Source organism: Passer montanus, unplaced genomic scaffold (genome assembly GCF_014805655.1).
Source record: "Passer montanus isolate IOZ18808 unplaced genomic scaffold, ASM1480565v1 scaffold50, whole genome shotgun sequence".
Taxonomy (NCBI): domain Eukaryota; kingdom Metazoa; phylum Chordata; class Aves; order Passeriformes; family Passeridae; genus Passer; species Passer montanus.
The window spans coordinates 4808668-4821827 of NW_024369930.1; the positions used below are offsets into that span (position 1 = coordinate 4808668).

Genomic DNA, 13160 nt, shown 5'->3' on the forward strand with positions numbered 1-13160 from the left:
ATCTGAAAGACAGCAAGACCTTGTCTCACTTCCTTTTCTCCTTTGCTCCTGATTCTTTTCTTTGACTTTCTTTGGCTTTGAAGTCTTTCCTGTAGAAACAGCCAAGGGAGCTGAGCACTTGTGGTTCCCAATTACTTTAGGGGAACTTCAGTTTCCTTGGCACCATTGCCTGGAACTGTAGATGTTTCAAGACAAGGTGACAGCACTGTCAGCCAAGGCCTTCCTGCATGTGCTGCCTTGCTGCTGGTCATGTGTGCTCTTGTTAGTTTAGAGCACTTCAAGAGAAATGGCTTCATGTATGTGCCCCAAAAAACTTCTTATTTTGTGTCTGTTATTCAGGGGAAAATGGCCCCCCTGCTATGAGTGTAGCTCTTAACTTGGCTGCCCCAGACACCCACTGCTAACCTCAGACAGGAAGCTGCCTGTACTACTTCCATCAGACAGATAATGCTGCCTTTCTCTCATGCACATTATCTTGTGTGATTTTTCTGAAAAAAAAGATTGAGATTTGGGTTATCTTTCTGTATGTATTTTCTACAATGCCAAGAGTAGATGTTGATCTCCAAAGTGAGTTCTGCTGTTAGTGAAGGTGTCACATCACAAACATTCATGTATTTAAGATGCAAGTATGTTGTGATAGCTTGGATGATTATTACTTAAGTTGTTCTGTGCCCTGTGAAAGCTGTACAGTTTGCTGTGTTGTTAAGTGAAAAATGCTTATTCTGGAGTAGCACACTCTTGAAAACCATTTGTGTTGCACAAATAATAATTGGTGATTTTCAAGCTTGTAAGAACCTTCACTTCATCACTGATCCTTCAGATCCAGCTGCAGCTCCTGATGCAGAGGCCTTAGCTGCACTCTCTGTGCTGGCCAGAGCTGAAATTCATTCCAGCAGCAGGTGTGGTTCTTGTGACCCTTCTGTGGAAACTGGAAATCACTCATTTCCTAGAAAACTTGCTAGACTCCAGAAAGATTAAATTGGATCTTTCCATTGCACCTAGAAAGTGTGGAGATGGCAACTGTTAGGTGATTATTTTGCATCAGGCAGCTGTGCAAGCCTGGCTCAAGTCGTGGTGGATGGGAAAGGTGCTGCCTTGTAGAGCTTTCTGGCCAAGGTACAGAGGAACACTCGGGAACATTACTGAAGGTGAATATTGCAGTTCTGGCCTTTGCATGCAGATCTCTCCTGTGTGCCTGTTTCTCTCTTGCTCAGAGTCTGTAATGAGTCAGACAATGGAGAGGGCAAAGCCTATGAGGTGGAAAGAGAGTGGAGAAAAAGCATTCCTGGATTCTGACCATCTGGAGGGAGGAAAAGTGTTCCTAACTTCTTGTGACACCTCTTTGCAGAACAGGGGCCAGACTGGTTTCCTGAGTTTCCTGGGATTGATTGATTGCTGTGCTTTGAGGGCCAGAGATAAAAGGCACAGAGGAAGTGTCTCAGTTGTGTTACTGAGATGTGGAACTGGTTACACATGACAACCATGAGGAAGTTATTTCAGCTCTTCCATGTGTGGTTTCTCTTTCAGCTGCAGAAGCTGAGGAGGCCCAAGTGAGAACAGGGCTTGTGGCTTTGGTATGTGCTGACTGTGTGTGGTGGACGTCAGTTTGGGAGCACGGAGAGCAACAACATGGGCCAAGGGATTGTTTCACTTCACTGGGGACAAAAAGGAAACTCAGTAGATGAGGAGAGGCATTTGTTTGTCTCATTTTTCCTCCTTTCCAGGACTAGATCTGTGATTCCTCCTGCATACTTTTCTTGGCAAACTAAACATTCCACTGTCTTCAACATTATCTGCTTTTGCTGAGCCCTTGGGACGGTTCCTTGCCAAATGCTCAGCCACTTGGACATGCTGTTTTTGCTTTCATGGCAAGCAGATCTTGGAGAATTTGCTGCAAGAGCCTGAGATCAGTTATCTCCAAGAAGCACAGTGTGTTAAGTTGCTGTATGTCTTGCATGATGCTTTCATAAGCTGGAAGCACTTTAAACAGCTGGAATAGGGAAATTTGTTACAATTCAAATTTTAATAACTTACATTTTAAGGGCCTAGAGAAAAAAATTGAAGACTTAGTAGGAGTTCCCTGAGAAGTTTTTAACATAAACTGGTGTGTGGAATGAATGAAGGCCAAGAGCCTGCTGTACACAAGCTCCTGGAAACATCCAGTCTTCTCTTTTTTGTTTTAGCTGAATCTGGTGCACCGAATAATGAAAGAAGTTTGGAGGAGATACCAGCTTCATTCCTGTATCTTCTGCTTGTGAGCAAGTGATTTGTTAAAGTTTTCATCCTGCCTTTTCAAATATGGACGTAATTATTTTGGTCTTCATCAGTAGTACTCTCCGAACAGTCAGTGCTTCTGCTGCTGTCAGTGTCAATGTTACTGGCACTAACTCTTCCTGAGGATCCTGCTGGCCCTCTCTAGGCCAGTGTGAATATTAACCACACAGGCAGTCTTATAGCTGGAGCTCAAACTTGCTGAGTTTGCAGTGGTCCTAAGCTGGGTGGGGGGTGTTAAACATCTATAAAAGCCAGGTCACTCACACCAGCACCATTTTACCTGTAGCTGCTGATTCCAGGTACTGCTGAGAGCCTTGTAAATGTGCATCAGTGTGGGAAGGAGATGGGGACACCACAGAGACTTTGTGTGTCTGCAGCACTGGGCAGCTGGTGCTGGCTGAGACACCTCAGTAAACAAAGCATCATCCCATGGCCCTGCATCCCAAAGGCAGGCATTCAGTGCACTCCCAGCGTGCCAAATTGACCCTCTCTCCAGGAGAGAGTGGGTGCCCCGGGTTCTTAATGTGTTGCTACTTTGTTAACTCAGTGATGAGAGAGGAAGTGCAGGAGAGTTCGCGGTGTTCCACATCATGAGTCGGATTCTGGAAGCAGCAAATGGCATGTGCATGCCTTTACCTCCTGGTAAGTTCTGTGTTTTGCTGTTTTAATCTTGAGTGAGGAGAGCAGTGCTGTAAATTGCTCCCAGCACAGCACTGGTTGCAGCACATGTGTCAAGTTAGCTTTGGCACTATTGACAGCTATTCATGTTAAGTTATAGAGGGGAAGGCTCTTGATAAACCTGTACAAGTGAAATGAAACAAAACTAAATCGTTACTAGAAACAGAGAAAACTAAACAGAGGTTTCCAATGGAATGTGTGGGTGTGGTCTTATCTTAGAATTAAGATTTAGACTCACATATATATATATTTGGACAACTGGACTTCAGTGTCAAGAGCCACAAGGGAAAATCCTATCCTGTAGAAGACAGAGTGTTTTTTCTCATGATCTTGCCTTGCTAATAATTTTCAATTTTTTCCTGAAGGGATTACTTCCGGCCTTGATGGAAAAGCTGGTCTTGATAGTAGATTTTCATTTCCTAGAGCTCCTCATAATTCTTTACAGCATTTTCAAAGCACTTGCTTATTTTCATTAGGGAAAGGCATTTTGACATCTTAATATCTTAATGCTTGCCAATTCTGTTTGAATCTTTCTGGGTTTTATTTCCTGATCTGTCTTCAGTCATTGCAACGCCTTTTGGTATGAGTTTGTCCCTCAGTCTGTGTGGGCACAAATGCTGCCACACAGTAGTGTTACATAATAACAAGACCATCACCATGCTGATGTCAAAGGAAAGCTGAAGTATTAATGCTGCCCATGGGAGTGTCTTTGTGGCAACAACATCCTGAGGGTGGTGAGGCCTCGGATTTTGATTAATTAAGAAGAGAGAGGGAGATAAAAGAAAAATTAAAGAACAATTCAGATACAAGGCAACAGCTTAGAGACATTTAGGCACAGTGTATGACTATAATGACTGTTTGCAATCTCCTCAGCTTTCTTCTTTCTGACAAAATGCTACTTGAGAGGACTTAAAGGATGTCTAAATAAGAATACCTGACTTGATAAATTGATTTCCTCACCAACTATAAACAATCAGAAGTCAAGGGAAGTGTTGGCTTTAGCTAGAGTAATTCCAGTTTTGAACAGGGAATTAGAAAAAACTACATATTGTACCAAACAAGTTTGTCTCTTTCATAGGTTTTCACACTCTGCACCTGGGTCTTGGTGTTCGATGTCTCCCTCTGCACACTCTCCTGCACTATATTGACAGTGGCATCTTGCAACTGACAGAAACGTGTGTCAGGAAATTGCTGAAAGGTACAGTGAACAGGGTGTTTCATTTGTTCCCAGCCAGCTAACTGGGAGTATTGTCCTCTGAGCCACTCCCCTTGGACACAGGTTTTATTGCCCAGGACACTCAGCTCTCTTTACGAGTGTTGTTTCAGTGAGGGCTGTAGCTGATGGTGTTGCCTACCTGAAAGGAGAAAGTTAGGGCTCAGGCTATGTGATTGGCCTTACCACAGCACACAAAGAAATATCTCTGTGGAGAGAATTTGTGTTTGTAGCTTTTCCACTTGAGACTTCTTAGAAAAACAAATACTAAAGATCATCATAGGATTTGTTGGAGAATTTCTGTGACTGTGAATGCGCACACCTGTGTGTAAGGAAGTTGGTCTGCTGTCCAGCCCTCAGCTTTTGCTTTTTGTCTGGAAAGAAAAGAACAGGCCTATCAAGCTGACCTCATGGCTGGGGAAGCTGATGGAGCAGATCATCTTGAGTGCCATCACGCGGCACGTGCAGGACAACCAGGGATCAGACCCAGCCAGCATGGGTTTGTGAAAGGCAGGTCCTGCTTGATCAGCCTGAGCTCCTTCTGTCACCGAGTGACCCACACAGGGGTGAGGGAAAGGCTCTGGGTGTTGTCTACCTGGACTTTACTGAAGCCTTTGACACCATTTCCCACAGCATTCTCCTGGAGAAACTGACTGATTGTGGCCTGGATGGGAGCACTGTTCACTGGGGATAAAACTGGCTGGGCAGCTGGGCCCAGAGAGTGGTGGGGAATGGAGTTACATCCAGCTGGTGGCTGGTCCCCAGTGGGGTTCCAGAACTCAGTATTGGGCCCAGTCCTGTTTAATGTCTCTATCAATGATCTGGACAAGGGGATCAAGCACTTCCTCAGCCATTTTGCAGATGACACCAAGTTGGGTGGGAGGGCTCTGCAGACACACATGAACAGGCTGGGCTGTTTGATGGCTGATTGATGGGCTGAGGTCAGTTGTGTGAGGTTCAACAAGGCCAAGTGCTGGGTCCTGCCCTTGGTCACAATAACCCCACACAGCATCACAGGGCAGAGAGGCTGCAAACCTGCCCAGAGGTGCTGGTCAGTGGTGGCTGAACATGAGCCAGCTGTGCCCAGTGATGTGCTACTTCTCCAGTGTCCAAGAAAAGGGACAACAAAATATGCTGTATCAATCTGTGCCTGATCCTGATAAATAAAATATTATAAACTTGGAGAGTTGCACTTAGTCAAAGTGCATTTGAATTACAGTATAAATTGTTATGTAAAATGGTGAAGTTCTGGACAAATATACAGAAATATATGTGTACACATGCTAAACATGTAAATAATAGTCTTTAAATTGAAATTTTAATTTCACTAAGGAGGTGATGTTTATTCAGTATGTCTTCAGTGAAAGTTGAAGGTTTGTTATGTGATTACTGTTTGTTTGATTTGCTTTTTTCCCTGTTGCTTATAGATCTGGATGACACTGAACAGAATGAAAAGCTGAAGTTTAGTATTGTCATGAGGCTTCCAGAGGTAACTAATGGCTTTAGATGTAATTTCTTGGATTTTGAAATTGATGAGAAATTCCTCCTTGTGCATAGGGTCAAACCAGTGAAAGACTTGGCTGTGGTTCAAATAGAGCCTGATTCAAATGTAACCAGAATATTCACAGTTTCTCCATCTGCTGCTCCTGGACTGTAGGTTACCGTAATAGCTTAAATTACAGATTTGTCTGTAGTATTTTGCAGATCTCCCCTCAGTTAAACCTCACAGTCTCACCCACTGACAAAGTGACTTGTGTAGCCACAGGAGCTGGTTACTGATCCTCCATAAATTGTTCTAGCAGGATGGGAGATGCATTTCTCCTTCCCCCGTTTTGCTCTTAGTGCACAGCACAGGACTGCAGGGGAAGCACAAGTTGTCAAGAAGCAGAGGAACACCAGGGATCCCCTTCAGGGAATGCCTCACTGCAGAACAGGCTTTTTTCCATATGACTTGCCCATTGTTTGCTCATTGTGTGCTGTCACTTATAGTTCAAATGGCCAGAAGTGCTACTTGGGTTTTCCTCCAACAAAGGCTTCTTTATTTGGCAGCAGTTTTGAGAAGGGGTAGAGGAGGAGAACTCCACAGGATGTTCTTTGTCCTCTGTCTTGTTTTGGGCCAGGGCTGGGCAGCTGGGGTCAGCATGGGGCCCTGAGTTGCCAGCCCTGGGCCTGGTGCGTGGGGAACTCCATTCCAACCACGCTCTGACGTGAAGGGCTGAGCTGGGAGAGACTTAGGGAACAACTACTGCTAGCTATGCACACTAGACTCAGTGCTTTATTGTATCTATTTTCAGCTTTGGGAAAAAATGCTGGGAATAGTCTGTTTGCCAGAAAGGTCACTTTGGGGTGATTCGGACTATTTTGAGCAGGTTACATGCAGTGGATGACTTCAGTTTAATCAGAAGCAAGGATTTAAGCACCATTAAACCGTACAGCATTTACTAAAATGAACAGCTGTCTGCATTGCAGTACAGCTGAAGGGGAGGGGCAAGGAAAGGCTACACAGGGAAAATAGCAGAAGGTGGAGCTAATTTCACAGTGTGTTCCTGTTCTTTTGCTTATTGGTTGGGATTAGAAGCTTTGGGAAACCTGGTTTTGAATTTCTTTTGGCTCTGGGAATGTGAGTCAATGTTATCGGTTTCCAGGATGATGTCCTGAATAATGGGATCCAAACTTACATTCCCAGTATCTTTCCTTGCCAGTGTTCTGCTTGCCTAAGATTCCTTAAGACTGAGCCTGAGAAGCCCTGTCCTGAAGGAGCTTTGGTGAATGGGGCATCTACTTTATTATTTGGGGGAAGAATAGATTCAAATCAATCACAGTAAAGGATAAAGGTTCAATTAGTACTTAAGTGCACATCACATGGGACAGTGGCACTGGGACAGACCAGCTGAGGTGAGAACTGAGCAGTGAGGTTTTGATTTCCCACATTTTGAGAGCTCTGAAAGGAAGGCTCCATGGCTAAACATGATGACCTCTTAGCCTCTGTCCTTGGGGTCTGAAAGCAAAGCACATCTGCATTACAGCCTGGATTTTATGTCAGCTTTTCATCCCTTTTCCTGTTCCTAAGTTTCTGCTGTCCCATTCTATGTTCTCAGGTTTTGGCGTTTGTTTTTTGCTTACTAGGCTCTTGGTCAAAAGGTCCACCAGTACTGGAATCATCCCATAAATGCAAATTTAATAGCAAGGAAATACGTGAAACTTTTGCTCGAGAAGCTGGGAAACAGGCAGGTAAGAGCACAGAGGCTGTTTTAAAATCTTATGTTCTCCCTTTTCCTCTTTCTAAGTTTCCACTGTCCTATGTCTATGTTCTCAGGTTTTGGTGTTTGCTTTTTGCTTACTAGGCTCTTGGTCAAAAGGTCCACCAGTACTGGAATCATCCCATAAATGCAAATTTAATAGCAAGGAAATACGTGAAACTTTTGCTCGAGAAGCTGGGAAACAGGCAGGTAAGAGCACAGAGGCTGTTTTAAAATCTTATGTTTTGACAGTGTTGAGATTCCTGAGCTTTCTGTGGACTGTAACACACTAAAGAAACATTGAAGCCTTGGTGCATCTGTGTGACTTGGTGAAGTAACACAGAATGTTCTCCCTTGCAGGGCAGCAGGCCTATTCCTGAGAGACTCTCTGTCCCCGTGGAGTTTTTGCCACTGAACTACCTGACTGATATGCTGGCAGAGATAGAGAATCAAGGTAGTGTTAATTCTGTACTTTGAAAGATCAGTGATTGTTACCCTTTGATGCTCACTCAGTATCCTGTATACTGACATACTGAGTTATTAACACTCCAGTGTTGTTGAACAGATAGGTTTGGTGATCTTTCTGCTGATGGAAAATGTCAGGGGCCAAGAGCCTCCATGTATGGGTATCATCCTATCTGGGGAGGAAAAAGAGTTAAACCATGTAGCAGCATATGAGCATGTGCCCTGGGCCAGTTCATGGACTAGCACTGACACAGCCACTCTGCTTCAAGCTGAGTTTGGATCTCCAGTTTGGAAGTCCAGCCTCCAGAGAGGCCTCACTCTCTGTGGGTTATAATTTCCTTACATCCCACTAATAAGATAGTTTTTGCCACAGATGGCCATGCAAAGGGCACCACTGAAAGCTGTAGGTATTTTTGGGTGCATGAAAACACATTTCTATTACCCCTTATCTTTTGGTATTGTAGATGAAGATGTTTCATAGACAGCAGGACTATAAGTGTACAGGAACATGTACAATTTTGTAAATACTTCCTCACCATGTTTTTCTAGGTGTGCATCCATATGAAAAACAAGACCATGTAAATGCAAGATTTGTAGAGGAAACAGCACTCAAGCACACTATGACACTTCTGGGTCTCAAATACTCCTGAAAGAACATGCTGTTGAAGAATAACACACTGTCAAACTGTGGTGCCTCTGTAAAAGTATTTATTTAAATGCAATGTTGTTTCCCAAATAACCTGCAGTTTTGGGTAGTCACCAGTACTGACATGAGCTACTAAAACAGTGTTTGGTCCAACAAACTGAGGGTGAAATAATTGACTTCTAGATAAATCCTAGAGAAATGCATTTGAGATAACCCTAGGTTTGAAATATATCTGTGGGTTCATTTTGAAGTGGTCAAGGAAGTGGAACAACAGTGTTAAAACATGCTGTGAAAATTGGTATAAATGTCACTTCTTTTAACAAGACAATGCTGGAAAAGGCAGCCCAGTTGCAGGGTTACAAGAACTAGTAACTGTTTACTTGAATTAATAAAAGGATTTCTTGGTGTGATTATGTAAAGCAGGTAAGAATAACAGATGACTTTTTATGTCATGCATGAGTAAAGAGACAGTCATTCCTTGTGGTGGTATCAGTTATCTTATGGTACTTCTGCTTCTGGAGCTGCATTTTAATATTTTCAGTTTTGTAATTAGCACAAAATATAATCTCCTTAAAGTGCATGTGACAGATTTTGTTGGGGATTTGTTTGTTTGAGTTTTTTTTGTTGTTTTTTGAAGATATGTATAATATATTGTAAGTAATATAGGATAAGAAAAAAGCTTTAGAAATTGATCTTAACAGTGGCATGGACAGAGTTTTACATAATCCTTTCTTACAACTTCTAGTGTTACAGTTCAAACTTCAGCTTCAGAAATAAATTAGGCAGGCTGTTTCTCCTTTGTTTTCACCTTCTGTTTGTATGTAACTGAACCAATATTGTTTGCTCTTTTAAGTTCTGAACTGTAACATTAATTTCAAATAGTAATAGCAATTTGCTACACAGAGAAAATTGCCAAGTTGTGCCATGCGGGATTTCTGCAGCCTTTATTGGATTTTTAAAAACTCAACAAAATTCCAGACTATTAAACTAGAGAAACTCATTAATAATTGATATATTTGGGAGGTTTTTGAAACAACCTCTGATACTCTCTCTGAGTGGGCTCCATTGATGCTCCCTGTTCCTTACCAGTGCAATAAAAAGATCCAGTTCCTGGGAGTGACTTGGCAAGTTCATGGTCACTCCTTTGTCATTGCCAGCAGTGAAGCTTTAGCTTTCTTAGTGACTGCATAGTGAGAAGAAATATTTTTCTTAATATAATTAGAATTTCTCTGGCAAGTGTAACTTCCAGTCCCAGACTGCAGAAAGCCATGCTGGTGTGTGGCTATAAGTGATGGCCACTTTGTATTATATAATAATAGGAGAAGATTTTCTAGCCTTTTCTTTTTAATGAATGTATTTTAACATACCTTCAGATACAATAAAACTTCACCTGGAAAAAAAAGTAAATACAGCATGAAGATGACTCACTTTTTTTGGCACTTGGAAATGCTGCACTGCATTTGGGATACCAGGAGAAAGGATTCTGGATCTCTGACCAGTTAGCTGTGCTTTTGGCATGAACAAATACTTCATTTTTGCATGAAATTTGGCTGGACACCAACAGATCTTCCTTCAGTGCAGTGCAAACACTGTTGACTCTTGTGATCCAGCAGCTGGTAATGGTCTCTCCTGCTTTGGGTGCTGTCTGTTCAGATTTCAGATGGCTTGTCAGGAGGCTTTTTGAAATGTCTTGGACTTGGATGGGGCTCACTTGGTCTGAAGGGAGCCACATGAGGCTGCAGCAGTGGGAGTCCCTCCTCCTCTTTGGGGATAGTGGGGTCATGGCTGGGCAGTGCAGCTTGTGTCTCCTCTGCAGGCTCCTGTCAGAGAAACACAGCTTGGTCACACAGGGGTTGTGTGCTTTAAAACTCCAGTGCCAGTGTACAGAGTCCATGACAAAGGTAACACCCTTAGTCTAATCCCTGGCATGCCAGGAAAGCTGCAGGGGTATTAAAAGGAAAGCATGAGGTTTGACCATGTAGATATGAGTTTGTCCTTTTAAATAGTAGACAGTTTGGGCCTGCTATGCTTTTGTTATTTGTCAAGAAAACAGATTAGATGAACTTTTAAAAGATGTAGTAATTATGCACTGAACATCTGTGGAAAAATTCTCTTCCTGAATACACTTACTAGAATGGGCCTTTACCCACAGCACTGAAAGAAAACCTGAGTCACAGCATGAGGAGAAGTTTCATGACAGAAGTTTCTTATTCCAAAATATTATTATTTAGGAGCTCTCTGCTCTGGGATCACTGACCATCTCAAGGACAGAGGCAGTGTCCAGCAGGGTAAGGTTTCAAGTGCTGTCTGCCATGCTGCCCTGCCTACCCTCAGTGTCTTGCTCAGCAATCTGATTTCTTGCTGTTTCTGATCTGATGCTCATTGTATCTTGTATGCAGGAGACATTAAACTTCTCCTGAACCCCACCTTCCACCTTTTGCAGCTTTACCTTGAAATCCAGTGAAATGCAGTATTCCACTGATGGCAGCCCTGCCCTTTGGCCACAATATGGTCACACAAACTACTTTAATAACCAAAGGTGAGGTTTTTAGTATTTTAGTATATGATCTCCCTAAGACCAGCTCCAAGTGGTGTTGCCAGACTAGAGTTAAAACTGCACAAACCCACTGTAGTGTGTTGTCAGTTGTCTTTCTGTACCATCATCTGCACTGGCTCCTGGAGCTCTTGCAATGTATGACAAAAACTTACTTTAGCTCTGGCTTCAGCTGCTGCTTTTTGTATCTTCTCATTGTCCAGGATCTCCCACTGGTCCTTTTCTGCTTTAGGAGGGGGAAGGCCTTGACTTATCATCAATGAAGCAGTCATAATAAATTGTTCTTTGTCTCTGATTTCCTGCCGGAGTTTAATGGCAAGTGCTTGCTTCATGGATAACTCTGCAAAAAGAGCCCTTATCTCCTGGGTTTTGTGATTTATCTTCCTCTGCAGATCGTTGGTCTGGAATGCAAAACAGCTGCATTGTAGTTAGGGCTTCCCTTTAGGCACTCACTGGGCATGACACCTGGGTCAGTATTAGGCACATGAAAATAATTCCACCTCGATAAGGTTTTAAATAGTAGTTAAATTCTTGAAAATTACTTAATTTTTGTGAGCACTTAGAACAAAAAAAAAAAAAAGGCTGCTCAAGGAGTCACATTTACTCCAGTACAAGAAAAGAAAATTTGTCTTTGCTTCTTGACCTTTTCAGCTGGACAGCAAAACTCCCCCAGTCCTCAAAGGCCTGGGATCCCAATTCTTTAGTTCTTTTTGAGTTTCTATACAATTAGCTTCATAATAAAGCTGGAATAAGCCCAATTCCTATGACACAATTGAATGATAATGCTGATGCAGGGGCTGTGGGTTGTGACATTATCCTTGGAAGGGGGACAAACAGAAAAGGAGTGTGACAGAAATCCTTGAGTCTTACTGCAGATGATTTGAATAAACAAACAAACTTTAATACTCCTTAAGTGACTAATTGGAACTGGGACAGCCAGAGCACTTGCAAATGCAACTTTTGGCACACAGCCATTCTTACAGTAGTTTATTAGCCCATGGCCATCATTTCACAAACACAGTTAACAACCATGATATTTCTGTTTGTGTTTAAAATAAATCATAAAAAACTGCTTTGAGCTTTCATGTGTGCCAAACCTAACATTTAAGAAAAATTGATACCCTGTCCTTGTTTTACATTAATTACTTAGCTTTTTTTTTCTGTCCTTCCCTCAGCTCTGCTCCATTTCCAGCTTTTTCAGTAGGAATATGGGGGCTAGGAGCATTTTTGGTCTTTCCCAAACAATAGTACTTGCAGTTAAAAGCAGATTGCTATAATTATATTTTTAAAACTGTATTAGAAGTAATGTTTCCTGTGTGATCCTCCCTTCCTAAACAACAAAAGAACTTTGAGCCAGATACCAAGTCCATCTTTTTGTACGTTGGAGTAGAATTTACCTGGCCTTCCTTTATTTCTTTTTTACCCTTATTTCTTCTTAGCCTTAGAGCTGTTTGTTGTGGAAAGACTGTTAAGTACATTTGCTAAAGGAAGATCCTACAAATTTTCTAAGCATCTACTTCAGAAAGAACTAATTCTATATTTTAGTGAAAGGTACCATTTATGGTGCAACATTGTTTTTAAAAGAGAGGACATTTGCCTAATAGTTTCAGTTTATCTGTATTACTGTTGCTATTCCTGTCTGTAATTTCTGAAGACTAACTTATGATTCACCTCTCAACATTTCCAGCCACTTTTGTAATTTGCAAGTGAATCACCTCTTGCCCAGATACTGTTTCATTTTGCACAGGCTGGCGTGCAGAGCCCTCCTTACCCTCCTGGCGAACAGCAGCATGTCCTGCTTGCCGCTCTCCACCACAGCGCGCATTCTGTCCGTCAGGTCGGAAACGTTCTCGCAGAGGAAATCTATCTTCAGCAGCCTCTGCTCCTTCTGCACCAGCTCTGCCTCTATCTGCAGCAAGAAGGAGGACACGGTGTAAGGAAAGGTGTTCTGTGATTGCCTTGAGCTGCTGAAATAATACTGGTGAACTAACATCTTCACTATCAGATTGCTCAAAATTTACACCTTCTCTGCCAAGGATCATGCCCAGATTGGTTCACTTGGTTGCTGTCAGTCGTACAATTCTTCCATAT

At 42.5% G+C, this 13160-nt stretch overlaps 2 protein-coding genes across 5 annotated transcripts in view; one reads left to right on the forward strand and one right to left on the reverse strand.

The window, feature by feature from the left end:
• The window catches only part of LOC120509248 (gamma-secretase activating protein), a 46075-nt gene extending 36158 nt beyond the window's left edge, over nucleotides 1-9917 (forward strand). For all 4 annotated transcript variants that reach the window (XM_039723662.1, XM_039723660.1, XM_039723661.1 and 1 more), the window contains 7 exons: nucleotides 2184-2254; nucleotides 2822-2916; nucleotides 4031-4150; nucleotides 5593-5654; nucleotides 7292-7396; nucleotides 7765-7858; nucleotides 8419-9917. In XM_039723662.1, coding sequence (XP_039579596.1) covers nucleotides 2184-2254; nucleotides 2822-2916; nucleotides 4031-4150; nucleotides 5593-5654; nucleotides 7292-7396; nucleotides 7765-7858; nucleotides 8419-8519 — 648 coding nt within the window. In that variant the 3' untranslated portion in view covers nucleotides 8520-9917. The remainder of the gene's footprint in view (nucleotides 1-2183; nucleotides 2255-2821; nucleotides 2917-4030; nucleotides 4151-5592; nucleotides 5655-7291; nucleotides 7397-7764; nucleotides 7859-8418) is intronic.
• Nucleotides 9918-10053: 136 nt separating this feature from the next.
• The window catches only part of CCDC146 (coiled-coil domain containing 146), a 68001-nt gene continuing 64894 nt past the window's right edge, over nucleotides 10054-13160 (reverse strand). Inside the window, exons 18-20 of the mRNA XM_039723665.1 lie at nucleotides 12841-12978; nucleotides 11225-11470; nucleotides 10054-10335 (exon numbers count right to left, since the gene is read on the reverse strand). Of these exons, the coding sequence (XP_039579599.1) occupies nucleotides 10165-10335; nucleotides 11225-11470; nucleotides 12841-12978 (555 nt within the window). The 3' untranslated portion in view covers nucleotides 10054-10164. The remainder of the gene's footprint in view (nucleotides 10336-11224; nucleotides 11471-12840; nucleotides 12979-13160) is intronic.